Source organism: Parasteatoda tepidariorum, chromosome 9 (assembly GCF_982258835.1).
Source record: "Parasteatoda tepidariorum strain Cologne lab strain chromosome 9, Ptep-v5.0, whole genome shotgun sequence".
Taxonomy (NCBI): domain Eukaryota; kingdom Metazoa; phylum Arthropoda; class Arachnida; order Araneae; family Theridiidae; genus Parasteatoda; species Parasteatoda tepidariorum.
The window spans coordinates 15,308,811-15,334,164 of record NC_141763.1 but is presented as its reverse complement, the minus strand read 5'-3'; the positions used below and the strand labels follow the sequence as shown (position 1 = coordinate 15,334,164).

At 31.0% G+C, this 25,354-nt stretch overlaps 1 protein-coding gene across 1 annotated transcript in view; it reads right to left on the bottom strand.

The window, feature by feature from the left end:
- LOC139426899 (uncharacterized) overlaps nucleotides 1–19,902 on the bottom strand; it is a 115,578-nt gene extending 95,676 nt beyond the window's left edge. The window contains exon 1 of the mRNA XM_071187034.2: nucleotides 19,549–19,902. Coding sequence (XP_071043135.2) covers nucleotides 19,549–19,847 — 299 coding nt within the window. The 5' untranslated portion in view covers nucleotides 19,848–19,902. The remainder of the gene's footprint in view (nucleotides 1–19,548) is intronic.
- Between the last annotated feature and the right edge of the window lie 5,452 nt (nucleotides 19,903–25,354).

Below are 25,354 nucleotides of genomic sequence, written 5' to 3'. Positions count from 1 at the left end.
CCCGGATGAGGGAGGTAAGTGGGACTAGTTATCTCAAAATTATTCACGATAATTATAATCAATAATAAAATATCGTAGGTTGCAAAAGGCAGTATTTGTAGAATTCCTAAAGCTTTATGATCTAAATTATTTTTTTCTCATGAATATTAATTTAAATAGATATCATTAATCATAATTTAAAATCATTAATAAAAAAATTTTTTTTTTTGAATATCCTTCATTTTCCATCATTGAAACACAAAATAACTTTTTATTCGTTTACGAAATATGCACTTGACTCTATTTTGGAAGTAATATTTTTTATAATTTTTCCGGTCAGAAAAGTATGATCTCTAATCATTCTCATTCAAGAATATAAATTACTAGTCACAGCAGTGGCGTGCAGAGGTGCGTAGATGGGTAGTTGGGTTGATTCTTTGGTAAAATACCTAAAAAAAACAAGATTATACACTACATGGTTTAAATCACAGATGCTCTAAATTTTTCAATCTTTTAATTGAATATTCAACTTGTGGCATTTAGTTTCATTTTGCAGTTCTTTATTGCATTTCCTAAAGTGAAAGATAAAATAGACATGATGATGCAAAATTGGTTCATCCTTAAACTTGTTGGACATCAGAGTTCACCGTTTGAAACTTTTTACGGCTGATTTACCCCAATAGATAGCAGAAACATAAATAATTATAAATTCAAATCAAATATTCGGATGGTGTTGGCTTCTGCAGTGAATTTGTTTTGCCGAATCATTAACTATAGTTCGTTCATCAGAAGTTAGCCCTTGGCTCCATCTTCTCGGGAGCAGAGTCCATTTCAGCGAGGGAGTAAGAAGAGAAAAATCTCTGCGCTTGAAATTGAAACAACACTCAATAGGCGCCAAACGCAAACAGTGAATTCTTTTTCAGTCACTTACTTCGCTTTATCATCTGCTATTATTCTTTTCGATTCTCTAGCTAGTTAAATATATTTTAAATTTAAAAACTGCTATTTTCCCTGAAAAATGTCTCAAAAAGGACAAACTATTTACTCAAAAGAGAGAAATATCGTAAAAAATGGCGCGGAATATCATCAAAATTATTAAATATTTATTGTTAAAAGATACATATAAAGTTAGCGAAATAAATATTTTTGCCATACCATCGCCAAATAACAACCTTGTTCAGGATTGCTCACAACCCTCTCCCAAAAATAGGGAAATAATATCGTCGCATACCGCTTGAAGGTGGAGCCTAGTGCCAACTCCTGGTGAACGAGCCCTGAATGCCTTTTTATTCTATCAATGTTTTATGATAACGTCGATATTAGATTTTTTTTCTCTCACACAACGAGATAATTATAGTGTTTCAATATTTTCCTTTTTTTTTCGAAAAAGAATATTTTTAATTTTACACTTTGAAATGTGTTTCTTTAACTGTTCATTTCTTGAATTTTGAACATTTTCTTTTTTATACGAAGCAATAAAACATTTTTTTGGTGAAGTATAATTTAAAGTTCTGGTGTAAGTAAAAATTTATTAAAATGTAAAAAAAAGCAAATTGTAATCTGACCCAATAATTAAAATCTAAATCTACTTTTCAATTTTTTTAATAAATTTAATCAGTTAATATACATAAACAAAATAGTTATCTATTAAAAAGAGCAATTTTTATATGAAAAACTATTGAAATAAAATTTCAATGAAGAAATTATGTTTTTTGAGTATCCTGCTTAAGACAATGTATAATATCATTATTATTTTCTTTTTAGTTATAGTAGATTAACGTGATAAATATTGGAACCGACTGATATCTCTCCTAAGAGAATAATCTCAAAATGTTCCATTTATATTATTAAATTCAGTTAACATATCTTTAAAATCATTCTTTTCCCAATTTTTGCTATTTACGGAAAGAAAATTGATATTAAAATTTTTTATAATGCTAAATTTTGATATTCCTTAAATAAATTTTTACTTAATTGACAGTTTAATGTCCCATTAGCTGGATATCTGGGGCTTTTTTGTTGTCTTTCCACCCCCCCCCCTTCAGCACACAACCTCAGCATCGAGTCGAAGCACTCCCTGCTCGACACAAATCGCAACAACTTATTAAAATTAAATTATGATAGTCATTTTTTATTTAATTAAACTGATTTATTTAGAAATCTTTCGAGTAATTTTAAACAACGTAACATAACAGTTTTTGGAGTAAATTATAAGTAACTATAAATAATAGCTTTGTAGTCAAAATGCCATTTTTCACTAAAAACTAGAAAAATAACAATAAGTTCATAATTGTACAATCCCTAACCTTTTTAGTCCTAATCCAAGGTCATAGATGTGCATCTCTAGTGCGACGTGAATAAAACCAACAACAACAGTAACAAAAACAACAACAACCAAGGTTATAGCTTGAAACTTTATTTTATTACAAATGCAGGGCTACCAGTGCACAGTTAAAGCTATTTAACTTCTAGCAAAGTGATCATTAAAACATTTTGAAATCTCTCATATCAGCAAACGTTTTAATTTAAATATTATATTAATAAATATTATATTAAAAAATTGTTCATTGTGTGTAACAAATTAACAAATTAAGAAATAAAAACATACTAGAATAAAATAATGTGTAACAAGTAATTAAAAGAATAGCATTCTGTTTAAATCCCTAATATATTAAATGGAATTTTTTCTGGATTTAAATATGCTAAAATAACCAAGTGAAGCTTGTAAATTTCACCGAATTAAATATCTGTCTCATCCCTTATCACGCGAAATAGACACGCCAAACTCACAAAAAAAGATTTATTACGAAATTCAATCATTTATTAATAAGGTATAGTAATCTTGAAATTGTTCAGTCTAATTTTATATTAAAAATTTTGTTACACATTTTTAAGGACAGTTGATCCTTTGGATACAAAAAAATGTCTTAAAAATACATAATTGTGAAATTATATACATATTAAACAATATTTTTAATTAAACATTTTTTAAGAATTTGTTTGATAATGCTATTTAATATAAAAACATGAAATTAAATAAAGCATTTTTGTTTAAAAGAATTTTGTTTTTGCGCTAAAATATAAATATTATACTTCTTTTTTTTGGATAAAGTATGTATAGACAAATAACGCATCTAAATTTCAAAATACTTATTAATAAAAAATAGCATATTAATTGATTAAACACAAACATAAAAAACGCAGATATTAATTACATAAATGATTATTAAGGAAAAACTATAAACAATTTTTTTCGAAAAATAAGTTAATTAGGGTTTCATAATGTTAATAAAAGTTTCACTTTACCAAAGGAATGTAGAGGAGTAGAGATGACAATCTAAGATTTCGTTCGTCCTACATTATCATGTCACGAAAGAGTTTTGTAGTGCGTTCTTCCATTTAAAAGACATTGCGGCCTGCCATATTCTAAATTATTTTGAAAATCTTTTGATACTTTTACTTTGTAGTTTTAAGCATTGTTCCTCTATTTAGAGATTTAGTAAGTAAGCAAAATTTATCATCATTCTCTTTTGGCTTAATATCTTAAGTTATAGAACATAAAATATCAAAGTTTTCCTTTGGCACTTTTGATATCAAAATCACGTGTTTAGTAATTTTTTAGTTATATTTATTCTTTCTTTTCATTGCTTCTTGTGAAATATCTTTTTAATGGCATGGACGTGCAGCATTCTCTGTAAGGATATGTTATTGTGGGATACACGGGGTCCTTGATTCTCTCTACTCCTCGGGGGGCTGTAGCGATTGTAACAACTGGAATGTGATTAAGAACAAAACGGACAGCTCTTTTGGGGAACTATTTTGACTGCTTAATGTCAAGCTTTTATCACCTACTTTGAGTAACTGATATCAGAAATTTTCAAAAATGTATGACATACTTAATGTACAAAAATGTTTTAAAATATCCAGAAACGTTCTATCTACTCTTCGAAAAAGTATTCGTAGAATTGTGTATTCTGCAACTAAAATCGAAGTCTTTCATCTACGTTTTTGATTTTTCTATCACAAAAATATTTTGAAAAATTTAACTAATTTAGTGTCGAAAATATTGTGTTGCCTTCTATGACTTAAAAAAAATAACTCAGTGATGAACTAAGACTAAGAAAATTAGTATGAGAAATTAAGAATAAAACTTGTTCAGCTTAACCAAAATATTTTTCCCTCGCATTTCTCTTTTTTTAACCAAAGAGAAAAAAATTAAAATACATTTGTTTGGAATTGAAAATGTTTCTGAAAGAATAAATGGGATTTCCAATATAAAAAATTGTCTTCAAAGATTAAATTTCTGGTTTTCACAGTTTGCAGAGCATATTTTTAAAATGATAATAATATTTCAAATCCTATTACTTTTATTTTTTTTCATGAATTGTGCTTAATAATTTAGCAGTCAAAATAAAATAACCTCGCCTTCACGCTTGGCGTTCCCTGGGCAACATTGTGATAACAAACAAAGAATACATAAATTTTATTCTTTTTTATCATAGTGGCTAAGAAGGTTATGAAAAAAGAGGAACTTTGAAAAGAGAACCATATTCTCATACTATGTAAGGGAGTTAAAAATAATTTATTACAAATAATAACGATAAAATTATCGTTTAGACCCAAAAATAAGCTTCATTATGTAAAACTTCTGCAAAATGGCCGTTGTGAGCTAAGGATCGTTATGTTTAAAGCTTTGAAATATCGTTTTAAACGGCAGGATAGAGTCAATACGGAAAACATTGCACATAGGTCGCCTTCATTTTTCAGACCAGCTGGTATCCAACGAACTGAAGCCGGTGGGATTTAAGCTGTTACCACTGCATTACACATCCCAGGGCTCGAAAAACAGCCCGTCCGCCCGTCCTCGGCGGTCAAAAATTCCCCGCGGACAACGAATTTCTCGAATCCGACGTCCGCGCGGAAGGCCATTTTCCCGTTAATGTTAGTGATACATTTTCAATTTTTGTTATCTTATAAGAGTCTACCGCCTCACTTCTAAAATGACCCTCTAATCTAGAAATACAGCAACATACTGCAGAGGTTGAAAGGGCTTTTCAGCAATAAACTTACAAAAAAAAAAACACATCACTAACTGGTCTTAAACAAGAAGCATTAAACGCAATTGTGAGCATCTACCTAAATGGAAAACCTCTTTCAGATTTCTGGGCAGAAATCTCTGTAAATCATAGACTTGATTGTTGAACTGGCAAACGTCATATTTTATTCATTTAAAAAACGCAGTACCCTCGGATAAATTGACATTCCAGATAACTTGACCTTTGTCATTTAAATTATTTCATAAAAGAAATAAATTATTTCACAAAAGAAATACTATGTCACTATTAGTAACCTAGTATTTCTTTTATTACTGTATAATGTAATCCTAGTAACTACTAATTCATTGTGCAATTTATATAAATGTTTGTAATAAATAAGACAAAATTACATTTTTATTTATTTAGAAGCTGCGGGTTAATTTCAAAGGAGGGCGGGTACAATGTTGGATATGCCGTCCTCGGGGACGGGTAAAATTTCTGAGTTTTTTCGAGCCCTGACACATCCTCTCGATAATAGCTAAGAATACGTAAAAAATTGCTTGGGGAACGATTAAAGAACCACATAAAATGGCTCAGAAATTTTAATAATTTAATATCTACGTAAAGAATTATAGGGCTTGGGAACCAAATGAAATTATTTTGGAACCTTTATGCCTTGGTAAATAAATGGGGGACCTGCACAATTTAGGAAGCATAAGAATGTGTTAGGCACATACAAGATTTAGGAATCCATATGGCAGGAGACATGATAAATGTTTAATTAGCGAAATAGTTAACTATGCAAAATGGGTTGCGAGCCTATTAGTTTAGGAACCACATAAAGTAACTAAGTGACTTACATTGTCAGGGAAGAATACGAAATACCTATATTGCTTGGAAGCCATACAAAATAACTTAGAGATATATGTGGTTTGAGAATTTGTGTGCATTATGCAGTTAGGAAATCATAAAAAATGGCTTACGAACTCTTATTTTAAACTGTTGGGATTATATAAAACATTTAGGGGTCCCATATGGCATAAGAAAACATAAAAATAGTTTGGAATATCGGCTTTTTATCCATGTAAAACACTGGGGAAAATACATGTCTTGTGAGTCACGAAAAAAGTCATGGAAACATATATGGCTTAGGAACGACATAAAATGGCTTTGGGACATAGCAAAGGTAGTTAGATAATTTCGGAACCATATAAAATAGTCAGGGGTTTACTTATAATAGGTTTTAAAATCATGAAAGAATATCTTAAAAACCAAATAAAATAGCTTGGAAACTTATGTGGCTTAGAAACCATATAAAATTATTTGGTTAACTATATGACTTGCTAAACACATAAATTTTCTTCAGACTTATATTGCTTTTAAAAATATAAAATAGTTTGAAATCTTGCATGACTCGATACCCATGTAAAAAATTGGGAATATATATGGTTTGAGCAGAACGAAAAATGTTGCTGCAACTTAGACTTAGGAATCGTAACTGGTTTCATAGGACTTTTTATGGCAGCAAATATATAAAATTGATGACGAAATTACATAGAAAATGGAGGTATAGAAATAACTTATGAAGCCAAATTTTTGACAGTTATAGAAAATGGTTTAAAAACTTACTTGTCCATCGAACCGTAAAAGAGGATTTGGGAATCGTAAGGAATAGCTTGGAGAATCTAATTGCTTTAAAAACTTCTTTGGGAATAATAGAAGAGAACTGGAGGTTATACATAATTTGGGAATCATATAAAGAGATTTGAGAATCTACATGGCTTGAGAACTATTCTTTTCAATTAACAATTTTTAATTGGAATTCTAGAGTGGAACACTTCTTGAAAAACTTCATTATTTATAAATAAAAACTTCTTTGCGAAATATCGTAGGTTGGCATCAATGAGGTATACATCCATGCGCAGTTACATAAATACACTGTGAATGCTTTAGTTGAAATTTGTCAATGTTTTCTAAATTAGAGAGATTCTGTAGAATGATTTAACTTTATAAATAGGGGTTTCAATCTCAAGCAAAAAATTTGGGTTTTAAGTAAATGCAAAAGAAACATTTCATCATGCAGGTTAAAAGAATGTAATTCAGTATAGATTAATTAAAAATGAACAAAAGGTTTTTAGTATATATTTTTGTTTTGAAATACATCAAATTAAAACACCAAAATTTCTTCTATTTTGAGAGTTGTTTACAGTGATCCAGTTATGGAAATATTGCAGAGCCTTGCACTCCGTATATGCTCCATTTGAATCATTTACACATCTATTTAAAACTAGTTATTAAAATTGATCCAAATTAAAATTGGTTCAGCATTTGTCAATGCAACAGAAATAAGCCATTTCAAACTTATCTCAACCAAACAACACGTTTTAAAAGCCACGCAAGTTGCTTTCAGAGAAAGTGAATGTGAAAATTAAACTTGAAATTCCCTGACAATTTTGTTCCAAAGAAACAGTGCTGTGCTTAATGCTGTAGAGTGGAAGCTATTTATAGATACGGAGATTATGATCTTCAATTAAGCAGAAAAGAGGGATATCGTGTGTGTGTGTGTGTGTGTGTGTGTGTGTGTGTGTGTGTGTGTGTGTGTGTGTGTGTGTGTGTGTGTGTGTGTGTGTGTGTGTGTGTGTGTGTGTGTGTGTGTGTGTGTGTGTGTGTGTGTGTGTGTGTGTGTGTGTGTGTGTGTGTGTGTGTGTGTGTGTGTGTGTGTGTGTGTGTGTGTGTGTGTGTGTGTGTGTGTGTGTGTGTGTGTGTGTGTGTGTGTGTGTGTGTGTGTGTGTGTGTGTGTGTGTGTGTGTGTGTGTGTGTGTGTGTGTGTGTGTGTGTGTGTGTGTGTGTGTGTGTGTGTGTGTGTGTGTGTGTGTGTGTGTGTGTGTGTGTGTGTGTGTGTGTGTGTGTGTGTGTGTGTGTGTGTGTGTGTGTGTGTGTGTGTGTGTGTGTGTGTGTGTGTGTGTGTGTGTGTGTGTGTGTGTGTGTGTGTGTGTGTGTGTGTGTGTGTGTGTGTGTGTGTGTGTGTGTGTGTGTGTGTGTGTGTGTGTGTGTGTGTGTGTGTGTGTGTGTGTGTGTGTGTGTGTGTGTGTGTGTGTGTGTGTGTGTGTGTGTGTGTGTGTGTGTGTGTGTGTGTGTGTGTGTGTGTGTGTGTGTGTGTGTGTGTGTGTGTGTGTGTGTGTGTGTGTGTGTGTGTGTGTGTGTGTGTGTGTGTGTGTGTGTGTGTGTGTGTGTGTGTGTGTGTGTGTGTGTGTGTGTGTGTGTGTGTGTGTGTGTGTGTGTGTGTGTGTGTGTGTGTGTGTGTGTGTGTGTGTGTGTGTGTGTGTGTGTGTGTGTGTGTGTGTGTGTGTGTGTGTGTGTGTGTGTGTGTGTGTGTGTGTGTGTGTGTGTGTGTGTGTGTGTGTGTGTGTGTGTGTGTGTGTGTGTGTGTGTGTGTGTGTGTGTGTGTGTGTGTGTGTGTGTGTGTGTGTGTGTGTGTGTGTGTGTGTGTGTGTGTGTGTGTGTGTGTGTGTGTGTGTGTGTGTGTGTGTGTGTGTGTGTGTGTGTGTGTGTGTGTGATATAAGAGAGTGAAATGATAACACGCACTAAACCCTGTTGCGATTTTTATTTTATTTTAAGTGATGGTGTAGCTGTTTTCCATTGTTGTCCATGCATTTTTATTGAAGTGGACTGATCGTTATGACACGGTTCCCAGCAGATCACCGAAGTCAGGCATCACTGGCTGCAGTCAGGGTGCGGGAGGGTGACCACTTAGATTAGTCTGCGTAGGGACCGAGGATATGCAGTATTGGTTCTCGTTAGACTGTTCTACCGTAAAGTGCTCGACTTCGCGTGCAGGACGTCTGGCTACCGAAGCGGGGATGCCATCCCCTCTGCAGAGGATCAAAATTGTGATGGCATGTCTTCGGATCATCCTCTGGGATGTTTCCCAGGCCGTCGCCAATAGCCCATTGTGCAGCTCTAGTGCGACGTAAATGAACTGCAACAACAACAACACTTTTATTGGCCTGAAAATCACGTGGTAGCATCCAGCTTTTCCTCATTCCCATCACTTCCATGTATCTTATGTGAAACTACATTTTCAGTTATGAGAATTATTAAAACAAAACATCGAAATCAATTTAATTCTTTATCAGTTATATGTGTCGTTGTAACTAGATTTGACACCAGGAATTAACATATTAGTCTGCAACAAATAACAACCAAAATTATATTAAATTCTATTATTTATGTTTGAAAGTTTATTATTTTATTTTTTTCGTATTTATTTATAGTACTTTGCTACCCACTCATGGTTTAATAATTTCATTTCGCTATTTTGTTATTAGGATAGAAAAATTAATTCCTGTATTAGAATTCATACAAATTTTATTTATATTTAAATAGGTTTCGGCCTTAACAATTTAAATTTGTAAGGAGTTTGGGAATGATCAAAAAGAAATAGGTCAGAAATTTGTTTAAGTGCCACAATGTGATAGTGGTATGGGTATCTCGATCCTGATTGGTTGCTCAAACGTGGCATTTGCTTAAGCTAGCAACTCTTCCTTCCATTCTATTTCGAGTAAGCAAGCCCGTCAAGCATCAATTCTCTTAAATGGCACATTATATATTGTTACACAAAGGTTTTTTTCGCAAAGAATTCAATTCTTTCACTATATATTTACAGAGAACATGCCATGAAGCCATGCATAACATAAATAACCTAATTATGCAACCTGCCAGGAACCAAAATCAATATTATATCACTGTTACAATAAAATACATAAGCATATAAAAAATCTAAGTTAAATAAAGTACGTGGACGAGAAAGATTTATATTTTAATAAATTCGATGAGCGACACTTCGCTGTATTTAATTAACTTCGCATTAATTAACATTCTAACTTACATGGAGAAACTTAGTTCAACTTTAACACGCCATTTTGCTTATGAACTATCCACTGTCGCTGACGTTATAGGTCACATGTGTAGGTATCCGTGATTTTCTAATTCTTGAAGTGCAAGTACCCAATTATGTTTAGGTGAAAATGAAGCTAATATTCCAACCTAAACGGTCTGCAATAAAACTGTGAAATATTTTACCGATTTTTCGAATAAATTGGATTCAGAAACGCTGATGCAGAGTTTGATAAATTAATGTTAATTCAAGTATTTTGTAAGAACATGTGAGGCCTTAGCAATAAAATAGTTTCCCCCCAAAATGAAAAAGAATTCGCGATCGCAACGAACTATAGGGGGCGTTGTTGTATGAGACGCTTACCTGCGATTTCTATATGAACCGTCATTCAGTTACTCTAGAGACGTCGTTAATGTAGCGTGTAGCATTGCAACGTTCCTTCTTTATTGTGGCTAATTAAATTTAAAAAAGAAAAATGCTTGATATTCTTTCTTGTACAACCGAAAACAAAATGGTATCTCTTTTTATTAGAGAAGGAATATCCAAAACACATCGGAAAAATATTTGTACATTAACAGAAAAAAATATGTATATTCTTATAAGAGTTAAAACCTAATGCCCGAGAAATAGTTTTACTAAATTTAATGATATAACATGAAAGGCCCATTTAAACTTTACATTCTATAGTTTTAAGAATCATATTACTTCAAAAATTAAAATGAACAAAAAGTATACATAAGCCTCATAATTTTATGAAATTTAATTTTGTAAACAACGTTTCTTGACAACAATTTTTATCAAAAAATTTCAAGTTTCAATAAAAATCATTATTTAGAAACTAAGAAACGTAAAATAAAGAATGCTGACGAAACAAAAAAAAAAAAAAAAAAAAAACAATTCTTTTTTGTCGCCATTTTTAGTGCTACGAATATTCGTCTTTGGGATTTGCCAAAAACAAGATGCAATTTTATTTTTTCAGGAGGGAAATATTTTACCGAAAAAACGAAAATGTACCAATTCCCACAACATAAAACTTTATCTTGGTAAACGTACGTTTTGGAAATGTTATTTCATTTGGAATCTTATTCATCAGAGTTCATATGGCGATATGATTGTTTTGAATCTATGCTAAACTCTATATCGGCTCATTTTCCACCGAAATCCGATTAACTATTTTGATTTTAAATAAAGTGTTTTATTTTATGAATTGTCGCAAAAATTTTAAGTGTAGATTAGCGGCACTTAAAAACCGCCAAATCTGTAGCGGCGGTGGCGTTAATACGTTAGTACCGAATTTTTATTCCATACTTTTCTGAATCATATTACTTCAAACATTGGAATATACAAGAAGTATACATAAACACATAATGTTATACCATTTAATTTTTCAAAAAAGTATTTTGAGAACAATTTTTATCAAAAAATTATAAACTAAAAAACGGAAAATAAAGAATTCTTAGGATAAAAAAACGATTTTAAGAATTCTTTACATTGAAATAAAAACTTTCATATTGTTTCTTTTTTTATTATTCTTATAGTTCTTAATCAGACGTAAAAACCCATTCTGTAGTGTAGAGAACCATCATCAAATGAAAAAAAAATATTTACAAGCAAATTTTTTATTGTAAAAATCATTGCACTTACCTGATTTATGATTCCCGGAGAATTCCAAAATGATAAGTTCCTTGTTTGAAAACTTTATTCTCAAATAATAGATACATAGTTTATACCTTCATTACTTTTAGATAACATACTACACAGCAAAATTTTATAATTGATATGAATTTGAATATGTAGCTAAAAACAGAATAGCTGAATTCTAGTTGAACTTATTCTTTCAAAATTAAAAAAAACTTACCAAGAAAACGATTTAAATTAATTAAGAATCAGCAGAAATGGCACTATTTCAAGTAACTTGGATAATTTTTTATTGTGTTGTTTTCCGAATTATATGGATACAGAAATATATACTATTCTATAACTATTACAATTCTGTATGTTCTGAATTCATATTTATTCACTGGAATGACGAAAGCAATGTTGACTTCACTTTAATTCGTAATGAATTGAAGACAGAAGAAATGCATTTTACCTTAATACACACATCTGTAACAGTATCCGAAATCGGAAGTCATCAGTTGCAAGTTTGTTGATAATAGGAATTAAAAATTATTGAGGAATTTTTCTTCAAATGTTTGGCGTGTTCTGTTCCTGAAAGATTTACTAATATTCTGGAGATTTTTTTCAAGTTCTTCGGCCTTTTCCTTAGGGAAATTTTGTTTCCTATTTGCTGCTAAAAAATGGCGTCTGATTCAATCAATGACTTTGATGGAACTAAATGAAAACGTGATAAATTAATGTCCGATATTTACAGGCTCCCGCTAGACGGCGTACTCGAGCGTTGCGATCGCGAATAACAAAATTATTACGTTACACGTTACTGTTAAACTTAAATTGTGCTTTAATAAAAAAAATAACTATCTATTTAATTGGTAAGCAGCAGCATAAATTTCCACATTTATTGACTTGCAAATATATCAAATCAGCAACAAACATCTAAACTCTCATATTCTAAAATCGCCATTTTGAACTGAATGATTTGACACTTAAAGCTTTAAGGCGAATCTCACGTTTTGAAACAAAGTGAAATTAAATATTATTCAACTTATTCTTAAGATGAAGGTTCTCAAGTGGATAAGGAAGACTGTGTAAGTGTTATTTTTAATACAACCCTATATAGTTTAATTTCTTATAGTTCTGAGATAAAAATATTCTTCGATTACAATTAGCTTGATTTTAAATTTAAACAATTTTGTATCAGCATACCGCATTCTAATTTTTTAATCAAAGGTACTATACATTTCTGATGTATTTTTCTTACAAAAACTGTATTGATTTTGTACTACTGAATAAACAGTTTTGTATTACATAATGTAAATTTGTGTCTTAATTTCAATAAAAGAAAGTTTGAAATTTCTTTCCTTGCTTCTATTGCAAAACATTTAATTTGATTTTTTATTAAAATAAATCATATTTGATATGATTATTTAAGATAAGACGAAATACTAAGTACTTTGAAGTAATCTGTAGTTCACAAAATTTGACGAATTTACAAATTCGAAAACATATTTGTTAAATTCAATTTCTGCTTTGAGGGGCATTTTTAATAGCATAAAAATTTGAAACTGAAGTAAATAATATCTGTTAGATGTAGGAATTGGGTAAAATTCTAGAATAGCCCACCTCTTGGCAACTTTATGAAATCTCGTCAAGTTGGTGATTACTGGTATCAGCGTAGCTTTTTGAGTATTGAAAAAAAAAATTTAGATTATTTCAAGTTTATTAAAGTATATTTAATGGAATAAAAAATAACATATTTTTATAAAATAATTGTAAATTAAATAATATGGTTAAAAACTGAAATAATATTCATGATTCTAACAGCAAGAGATCTGAAGCATAAAGGGTTAAAAAATGAGATCCTTTTACCTTTCTTCTAACGAAATCACGTAGGTATTATACATATTAAATAATCAATCACGTATAAGAATTATGGTGGAAATTAGAAGAATTCTCTCCGAAATATCTTCCGGAAACCGAGATTTTAAAAAAAATCGCCAAGGAGTGGGGTATTTTAGGATCCACCCAAAAATTTAATAAATGCTTTATCCATTCGCGGTAATGATTTGTGCGTTTATTTTAAATAATACGTTTAATTAAAACCATGATGCAACTAAATTGCCAAGAATGAAATAAAATCTAAAGTTGTGCGGGATTACAAAAGACAACATACATAAAACTTTTCATATTTTGAATGTTACCTGAATTCAAAGGTACTATACTTTATCTAAACAGCAGTAAAACAACTCACTTAAATATTATTGACACCAGTGATGTGTAATTAATTGATTCTGATAATAAATAGTGCTCATAAAGTCGTAATAGCTTATGGAAATAGATGCCTGATGTACTAATATAAGTACCGCGGTAATTTTTTTTCTGCGGCGAAACGGAATAGACATATTTGAACATATTAATTACCGCATAACAAACTAACCTAAAAGCTTTTTATCCAATATTTCATAGCATAATTACGTAAAATTTCAATTGCGTTGAACTTAACCATTTCCAGTGCAGTTTAGCCAGCTTGGCAACACAATTTTAACAAACTTTACAAACTACTAGAATTGTAAAACTAAGTACTTTAAAATGTTTAGAAACCATTATTCTATAAACTGCAAAGAGTATGACGATTTGCTTAGAATATACTGTCTAAGGTCGCACTTGCTAAAGTCCTGCCGTCTAAATCGAAAATTGCAGTTTCAGAAAGGATTTAAACAAACAAACAAACAAAAATTATACAAAGTACTTATTTTAGCAAATTAGGTATCGATTACACATATATAATTAGTTTCTGAAGTCAATAATTGTTTGACGACTTGGTCTGATAATATTTTGAAAGTGTCTTTTGGATTATCGCCAATTTGGTCACCAGGGTAAGCGATGTTGTGAATTAAATATAATTCTGCGTGAAATAAATTCATAAGCTTTAAGATACCCATGACAGAAATTTGCTTTTTTACTCTCAGTGTATCTTTACTCGCAGGGTTATTATTATTGCTGAAAAATCAAATATAAAAAACACGCATTTTTCTTAAACCTCTTGCATGATGATTTTTCTTGTCTATATGCTAATCTGATATGTGAGTTAAATTGAAAAATGGTAACAAATGTGTGTTTAAACTGGATAATTTACATTTAAACCTTTAAAAAACAAAAATGCCATAGAAACTTAACGAATTACTAATGAGGAAGTTGGGATTGAAAACATCAAAACCTCTTTGATTGTCGAGGAAAAAAGAATAGATTTGAAAGGCGATAATTAGAAACTCTTCCAAATTCCACCGGATAATCTAACTAGGAATGATTCTTCAAACTGTTTTGCTGAACGGGGGATTAGGACAGTTAAATTACTAATCTAGTTCAGCTATGGTGGTGTAAAGATTAAATACACAAAGAAGAATTGAGAGTGCAAAGTTTAAAAAACTTGAAAAGTTTCAAAAAACTCGAAAAGTTTCAAAAAGTTTATCCAAAAATACGGAAATAAATATGTTGTTAATGAAGTTTATGTAATAGTTCAATGAAAAATGAGCTAGTTATTTAATTGGCACGCATCAGCATGAAATGCCACCTTTATAGACTTGACTTTTCAATCAGTAACGAACATCTCAACTCTCATGTTCTAAATTCACCATTTTGAACAGATTGATTGATGTATAAATTTAAAGGCGGATATTAAGCTTTGAATTTGATTGAAATAAACTTACTTTCGAATTAGAATAACGATGAAGGTATTTAAATGGATAAGAAAGACTGTGTAAGTTAATTTTTTTATATATATAATTTCATCTAGTTTTACTTTATACCCGTCGAGAGAAAATATTAATTTTCTAATATTATAATTTGCTTATTTTAATATTAAAATACCTTTTTACAAGAATATTGCATTTTTATGTTTTGTTTTGTGCATTTTATATTGATTTAACTTTATGGAGTTATGTATTAGGTATTTAAATTTTGTAACTCAAATTTAATAAACAAATATTTGAATGCTTGTTTTTTTTCTTACTCGTAGTGTAAGACATTCATTTTATTAGTATGTAAGGTATTGATTACCACATTAGCAGTAGTATCTATCGCCAATAATTTTTTAGCAACCCTAAGCGAAATAGCACCTAAAGTATTATTTCCGAGTACTTATTTCACATAAATTTTATGGTCACATAGGTATTGTGGAAAATAGAGTGATAGTTTTTGTAAATATATGTCTGACTTCATAAACTTATTTTATATGTTCTTTAAGTTGTAATTATTGTATTTGTTGAAAGAGAAAATGGCAACGATGTTTGTCTTCTAATGTTGATTAAATAAAAATGGTGAAAGTTAATGCATCGTATCAAGTTATTTTCTACTAGAATTATTGTAATCTTGTAAAATATAGAAATTAAATGGAGTAGGCTGAATAAATAGGCTGAGTATGACTGAATGAAACAATATTCAGGGAGACACTAACGACATTTGTGGTGACCGGTGGACGTGATTCTTTAAAAGGTACTGTGCCATTAAGTTTTAAATTATAGAACTCATGATAAAGAAACGCTCGCTAATTAGAGGCAATTTCACCAAAACTTACAATGCATTAACTAAATTGTTGGCGGAAGAAAATCCTCAGGAGGAAAATAACAGAATAAATTACGTTAACTTAGAAAGAATTTATCAGTCTTTGGCGATATTAGACAATGAAATCTGCGACACGTTGTTAGATACTTCCGAACAGCAAAAATACGATGATGAATATAATGCTATCGAAGAATATAATAAAAATGGTGAAAGTTAATGCATCGTGTCAAGTTATTTTCTACTATGGCAATCTTGCAAAGTATAGAAATTAAATGGAGTCAGATAATAAATAGGCTGAGTATAACTGAATGAAACAATATTCAGGTAGATAGTAACGATAGTAATAGGTATCTAAAGTACTAACAAGTATTTTATAACCGTTGCTGATAAGCCGACCAAACGTTTTTGGGTTTACGTCAACCAATGTTCAACTCCGTAACCTTGAACCCAACTCAGAAGGCAAGAGAACTATCCTTGATCAATCATTGGGAGAAATTCGCCTTCGTGGAGAACTTTTTGATGTAGACCCCCGCCCACTGTCAATTTCACGTGTATAGAATATTTTTTCAAGTCAATGGGCCATCGGACATTAATTGTTATATTAAAAAAAGATTATTTTCAAAGTTTCAAGTATTTATGCAGCTGCTAACATGGTAAACAACAGTTTTGAAACTATGTTGAATACAGTAGTCCTGAAATTAAGAAAAATTGGTTGAATGTTTCGATTAAACTTCATTTTAATACTAAAAAAATAAATTTTTCTATGCATACAGCATTAAAGTAGATAGTCTTAAGTTTAATTTGTAGATAGTCTTAAGTTTATATGTGAAAAATTGTTCGAGTAATTACAAATTTACAACAAAATTGGATTTCGGGTAGCCCCGCTCACATGAATGTCGGGTATCACCGCCCAATTTTATTTCGTCGATAAATGTACGGCTGCAAAGATTATTATTTTATTGCTTCGATATTGAATGTTATATGCATTTTTAACGACAAATATATGTTTTAATATTATATGAAACATAAATTTATATGTTTAAAAATGCAAATTAAATATTTTTGAAATGTAATTGATATATCCAAATTAAATGTAATATCAAGAAATCATAAATATTATGACAAGCTATTCGCTTACTCATTTATTTTCACTTATTTGCTAACGAATCAGTCTACAGAAGCATTTGAACGCAATCAAAATAAATACAATGTGAATTTGTAATTTTATAAGAAGTATTTCATATTTAGTTTATAAGAAGAAATCAACCAAATAAGTTTATATTGAAAAACAACTATTGTTATTAATTATTGTTGCTTAAATTAAATTATTTTCGTTAAATATTAAATATAAATGTATAGTATTAATATTGTAATATATTAATATACATTAATAATGATAAAAAGTATATCATTTGTTGTTATTAAATGATAGAATTCACTAAAAGTATTTAAATATGTAATAAATAAAATAATTTTGTGATAAAAATGATAAATGAGGTTTATCTATTGTTAATACATTGGTCATTCTCATTTACACCTGAAAAAACAGTCAAAAAACATAATTTTTGTAACCCTACACATTTTGAAAAGAGCTGAAAAACATGTTTTTTTAAATTTCTGTTTTTTTAAGTTGAACTATTCTTTTTTTGGTTTATTCTTTTTGCAATTAGAAACAATTAGAGGAATTATGATAAAACAATGATAAAACAATTAGGTGCATTAGATGATAAAACAATAGAAACATACAAAAATATTGATTATTACTCAATGTTACACAGAAATATAAGCAATACTCCTTAAGTGAGCGGGGCTACACGACTCTCCCCTAACTATAATCACAATTGCTTTACATGGAGAGGGAAACAACGGAAACTTCCCACATTTGGCATGAAGGCAAGGGGATTCTAACCCATGATCCGTCTACCCTAGAGGTATTATACGTCAGCAATGTGATCGTTGCAAGCCGGATGTGGAATTCGTATCGACCAACCTTCGCTGGAATTCAAACCCGTTTCACCTCACTGGAATGCTCTAGCCCTTGAGCCATCACGGCTCTAATATAAATATTGAAGGTTATAGACGGCTTCTCATAGTTTTGTGCCAAAAAAAAAAAATTCTTCTCTTATAATGTTCTTTGGGAATATCCCGTCGGCCTGCTAACGCTCGCCAAATCGTTTGGCGCTAGTTTTTTACAAAATAAACATTGTAAACGCAATAAATTTATCAAATCATAATAATAAACAAATAATAAATTAATTTTAAGTAATAAATAAACTACCTTTTGGCAATAATATCGGTTTTGGCGAAAATGGTCGAAGGGATAATCCCAAAGTACCTGTATTTCTAATCCCCTTGATAAACTAATGAGTTAATCGTATATTTAAGCCAAGAACTAGTTTTCGCGAAGATTTGTTATTTTTAACTTAATAATTTTAATTTGACGAATAAAGAGTGACGACGTAACGAGAAAGAGCGCTTTTATTCCCGATCTTGGCGAAAATAAATGGATTATAATAATGTTGTAACTGTCAAATTATTAAAAAAAAATTACATCTTGAAAATGTCTCTCATTAATAGTTCTCTTTACAGAGATGCAATGTTTTTTGATTTTCTTTCTTTATTCGGAAACAAAACGCAATTTTACATTAAAAAAAAATAGCTTGAAATTTACAAATGCTTGATATTTTACAATAAATCTAACTAAATTACTCATTTCATAATTTTGCTAACCGTGTTAAATTAAATATAATTCTATCTCAAATTACATTAATAACGTTTTCGATAACTTTGCCAGAAAATCGGGTGCTTACGTATTATCGCAACCAGGATGGCGCGATTTGTAAGTTTGAGTAAGAAAGTATGAATAGAAAGAAAATGTACATTTATTAATTACAGTTAATTTTTAATACAGTTTTTAATATCATTTTGCTTTAAAATATAAAATAGCAATTAAACCCTTCCGGTTTCGAATTTGAATAAGTTGCATAATTATTTTTTCGGCGGAAATCTTTTGGCTATTGCTTTTAGCACTGATTGAAAACCGTCTTCGCCATTAACAGCTTGAGCTTGGCGCCATATAAATTCGATAAGGTATGAGTCAAGATGATGACGGGCTGTTCCTCTCTGTTTTTTGTTGCGCCATTTGGCTGAGCCCCGCATGCGCTCTACATGTTGTGTGTGAACACCCGTGTCGGGATCCACAAAGTTATATTTGCGATTAACAGTTCCATCCACATCAATAATTCATATGACCGGCGAACACTTCAGTTAACAGCCATGTTAAGCCTCGCAAACAACACAAGTTCAATATTTTCACCAATTATTATTCAAATTCACAAATTTATACCTTGATATGCTCCTCAGACGATATAAAACACTTTATTACACAAATTATTCCTCAGAATTGACTACTCACTGCATGTAAACAAACCTCATAAAACAAAAACACAACCTACTTTCTCGAAGGGATGTTGGCTCCTCCTAATTCAGATACGGCAATTTCAGCCAAACTTGATGCAAAAGCCATATTCAAAGCTTGCAATGTACTAGAACTGGTCTTTCCCGCTTCTCTCATAGTATATACGGAAGTCTTTATTATGTCTTCGATGGTTTGACCAGCACTACTCGTGAAATTATTAATGAATGCACCAACAGTATCTAGACTTTCCAATGGAGTGGGATGTCCCACAGCAAACTTGCCGTGAATGCATAAAGCTAACAGAAACGCTAGTGAAAGTTCAGTAAACCAAGTCATATTCTTCTATGGAAAAGCTTGATTGAATACTTTCAACAGCGACTTGCCTGCTTTTTATACTATATTGTTCGTGAGAAGAAACAGGTTTGTCAATAAATCTAGGAATTTTCAGATAGTATGATTTTTTCTCTTGCGCAAGTTGTGACGCAAGTACCACTGTTAACACACCCGCCTGCCTTTTTTGTTTTGCCTTTTAATGAACCTATTCACCTCATTATGATTTCTATTTCAATTTTTGAATTTTTTTGAATTTTTCGATATCTCTTATCTTTAAAAATTCGATATGATTTCTTTTCATATGCATTTCAGAATAAACATATACATTTCTACTTAAAATAATTTTTTTTTCTTTCATTCTTTTGTTTTTCAAACTACATTAATAATTACGTTCTTTACATAAATATTGTGAATGAAAAAAAAATATACCATTGAGAGAATCAAGACATAATCTCTTAAGATTTTTGTATATTTTAGATAATCACCTATAACCTTTGGAATTGACGACGAAGTTTTGGTTGAATGATTATTTTTAATGTTTATTTCTAAAGCTTAAGAAATATGCTTTAATTTAATGAAACCTGTCAAATAATTGCCATTTTTCCGTAAAAGTCATTTTTAGAAATAGATGTACTTTCTTTTACTGTTTGAACCATTCTTCTTAATCTGACTTTTCAATATATTTTAATGCATGTATATATATATATATATATATATATATATATATATATATATATATATATATATATATATATATATATATATATATATATATATATATATATATATATATATATATATATATATATATATATATATATATATATATATATATATATATATATATATATATATATATATATATATATATATAAGTTCAAAATGAAGAATAAAACAAAGAAAAATTAAAGACATATGAAAAAGGGGGAAATAATAAGTAAAAAAATAACAAACAACAGTTTAAAACAGTTTTTTTTTAAACTGCTGTTTGCTATTTTTTCACTTATTATTTCCCCCTTTTTCATATGTCTTTAATTTTTCTTTGTTTTATTCTTCATTTTGAACTTATCTAATGGGTTCTGTTTGCTTGCAGCTTAAGCGCAATAAATGAAACTTATTATTTTTCTTAACTTTCTTTGTGTTTTCTTGTATTTATTTATTTATACACAAATTTACATGAAAAACATGAATAAAATAAAAAAACTAAATTGTAGAGAAACAAGAATGGTAAAAGCAAATAGTCGTTATCAAGACGCATCTATTGCTATAAATGCGATATTTCTGAATAAAGAATAATTATCCTAAGATAAAAATTATTCTTTATATGTGTCGATATCGCAAAAAACCTTATGTTGTAAAAAATCATGAAATAAAAGAAAAATGTAAAAAGAAATCAAACTTACCGGCGTGAATTAAAACGCGGTTTAGGTTTAAAAGTACAATAATAAAACAGTTAACAAAAATCGCGAAAATGGAAAATATTGGAGGTTATGCTTATAGCTTGAATCGAATAAAATAAAATTAAGAAATAAATATATATTTGATCGATTGTTGTTGTTGTTGTTGTTAATTTACGTCGCACTAGAGCTGCACAATGGGCTATTGGCGACGGTCTGGGAAACATCCCGGAGGATGATCCGAAGACATGCCATCACAATTTTTGATCCTCTGCGGAGGGGATGGCACCCCCGCTTCGGTAGCCCGACGACCTGCGCGCGAAGTCGAGCACTTTACGGTAGCACAGTTTAACGAGGGCCAATACCGTACACCCTCGGTCCCTACGCAGACTGATCCAAGTGGTCACCCACCCGCACACTGACCGCAGCCAGTGATGCTTGATCGAAGAAGAAGAAAAAAAAATTTTAAGTAAAATATTAGTGCTGCCATCTATGAGAAAAAAATAGTAAAAATGTAATAAAATTGAAATAATAATAAAAATGTTTAACGGATTGATTAAATTGGCAGACTAAAAAAAAATAATGATAATAATAATAATCATTCATAGGGAAATTAATTTTAAAGTCAGTCTGTCAGGATAGAAAGCCGTTTATAGACTTTATCCTTCATTCATAAATCCTTACATAATTTTACAGAATACACATATCCATCTTTCATAGGGTGACTTTATATATATATATATATATATATATTGAAAAGTCAGAAAAAACGGCTTAAGTAGAATGGTACAAACTGCAAAAGAAAGTACATCTATTTCTAAAAATGACTTTTATGGCAAAAATGGCAATCTCTAATTTAAGGGTATTCTGGAAAAAATCAGACTCGCCGCCGCTGTAGGTTTCTCCTTCAGGAGAGGAGATGCAAGTTCGCACCAGCTGAGCAGCCCCGCAAAAACCCGTGGCAATTATTAAAACAAACACGTTACAAAGTAATACATGCTCTTACGGTAGCGAAATCTTCACATGACAATACCGCATCCGGCTTGGAAGATCATGTGTTTGTTAATAGTAGTTTAAAAGACCCTTATAATATTTTTTTAATGACGGCAGGCACTGAATTTTTCGTTCTTCGCCATAGAAGATGCCGGAATTGTTACTCATTTAGCGTTACCCAGTGGGCCCCTGTGAACCAAAGTCACGAAGGAGAGCAACGTTACCCACGCCATAATGCCACAAACCCGTTCATAGGGTGGGCCACATTCACTCATTCACACAACAGAAGACAACACAGAGAGAGAAACATCCATGCCCAGAGCGGGATTCGAACCCGCGGCCATTGGCTCCGCAGCCAGACACGCTAACCACTCGGCCACCTGGCCGCCACCTTTATAATATAACCAGGTTAATGTTCTCTCTCTTTCGGTTGACTGTTAAGGCAGAGGGGTGCCATATATGGCCAAAAATTCGACTTCTGCCACACCATACGTCACGCCCGTTTATAGGGCGGACCCATTCATACATTCAGTCATCCACAGATCGTAATTCTGACCTAAATAAGAGAACGATCAATCTCCAACTCAGTACCCCCAGAGGTATGGATTTGTTATAGAGGACTTTGCGACTCGACAGATTTAACGTGCATCAGTCTCCATTTTACTACACGGGGAGTCTTCGGCCGGTGGGGTTCGAAAACACGAACTCTGGGACACGAGCCCAGCGCCCTATGGACCAGGCTATCCCGGCCCTAGGATAATGTGGCCTGATGTAATCAAAGTAGTCAAGAAGTGTTCAGACTTATCAAGTCACGATCGTTTAAAAAGAAGCAAAAGGTTCCTAAAGGAACAAATGTATTAAAATTTGGAAGTAAAAGAAGTAATGAAATTTAAAGTTTAAGATCTTTCGATTTTGTGACAGATTCAATATTTTTTTTAATACACTTGTTGTTACCGAGGGAAAAAAAAACACCGTGACATATTTACAACACGGAAGACCACTAGTTCCAAAACTTGATCTGCTAAGGAAATTAAAGATAACTAAGCCCCACCCTTGATATTTCTAGAGAAAAATAAAAATTCACAGTTTATGACGAATGTCAGCAGTTTGAAAAAGAAGAAAAGTTGCAATATATTTCAAAAACAAGTATCGAAAATTGAAAATATTTATATTAGTTTCCCAACACTTCTTCATATGTTTCATAGTGGGCTATAATTTAGAATAATTCTAAGAAACTTATTGTGTTCGAAAATTAAGTTGTCCTGAAACTCATTCTGTGGAGTAGGCTAAAATTTGGTTGAATATTAAGGTTATTCAATTAGCAAAGAACAACACGCTCTAAATTGAAGAAATTATTAGAAGAAAGAATTACCAACGATTGAAAAACTACCCATTCGTCTGTCCGGGGTCAAAAATACACGACACTCTTACCGGCTGTTTTAATATAGAACCCAGCCCAGGAAAACGGGGTTACATGCTTGATCATAATTATATAGTGTGTGCCCAATAAGTTATCGGAACTTGCACAAAATAAAACACGAAAATCTCATTACGATATAAGTTTTCTTCGTTCAAATACATTAAAAAAGGGAACTATATAGCAATGTATTTTATACATAACTATATTTTATACGTAAGTAAAATTATTATTAAAGAGTCCAAAATTTCGTTCTCTTGACCAATTGATTTGGACCACATTTTCCAGATTGTGGCTCCCTTATCCACATTTTGATGGTCAAGAATACAATTCCGTCCGGAAAAATGCTTATTCCTTATAAGTACGTTTTTTAACTGATTTCGTAACTTAAAGTATTGCCTGCATTAAGTATTTAGCATGTTGGTGGGCCTCCCTCGAACCATTAAGATTGAGTCCTAGCACGATCATTAGATAAAAAGTTATTCATGTTTATGCAATTTATTTCTTAATGAACTAAAAATTATATTCCAAAAATAAATCACGTAATGCATTAAATAAATTAATAGTATTTAATTATAGCTTAAAAAATATGCTCATGAAAAACATATTACAATTTATGAATAAGCAAATTATGAGCTTAATTGGAAATTATTCTGTCATTACGAGCACTAAAACATTAAATTAAGTATTAATAAATGTATAACGCGTTCTAAATTAAGAACTGAGAATGATGACTTATTTTATTTACAATTAAGAGCATTGAATATTTAATAACCTTAATTTGCGCAAGATCAGCTTTCTGAAATAATTTATTCAAATATACAGTGAATTGCATAAAAATGATTTTCAAATTTCGAAACTTTTAAGAAATCTGTTTTTCTATAGCGAAACTTAGATTGATCAATCTGCCTCTTACGCAAATAGTCACGACACGACATTCCCACGAAACAAATCATATCTGCATGAAATTCGAAAGCTTGAAATTTCAGAGTAAAGGAATAGCTGTAATATTCAATGCCTCTTATCTATAATATGGTAATTTAAGCTAACAATTCGTGCAGCCTCCAAACGTACGGAGCAATAGTTGTTAATCATTGAAAATAAGAGGAAAACACTGAACAAAGAGTATAAATGATAAGATTTATTTTATATACAACAGGTGATTATTAATTCTAGATAAGATTTCTTTAGATTTTAGTACTTCTCAAAATTTAGAATGTTCGGTACCTGTTTATGTTATATGTTCTACCGCCTTTAGAAATCAGTTATTCTAATGATATCATGTTAATGCGCAAATTAACTAGGATGATAACTTTCAAAGTGCCAAAAGAATTGTATAATTAGAATTAATAAGAATTGTAAGTGCCAAAAGAATTATCTAATTGAGATTTAGGACATAGTATCTTATGAGAAAAAAAATAATGGTGTTGCGATCTCTACGTGATTTGGACTTTTTGCTATCTTACGGATATGAAAATGGTGTTTTGATGCACAAATATTTCCTAAAAACATAAGAAGTATTTTAAAATATTTCAAAAGTTAAATAGCTGCATTTGGAGTTGCATCAAAACGCTAAATACTTTTTCTAAGAATATTTCAATTAATAAAATATAGCTGATTGGCTGTTGCCATTTGTTAAAAAAATTATTAAGCAATCGTCCAATTGAGACATAATTAATTTATTTTTCTCTTTTAAAATCCGC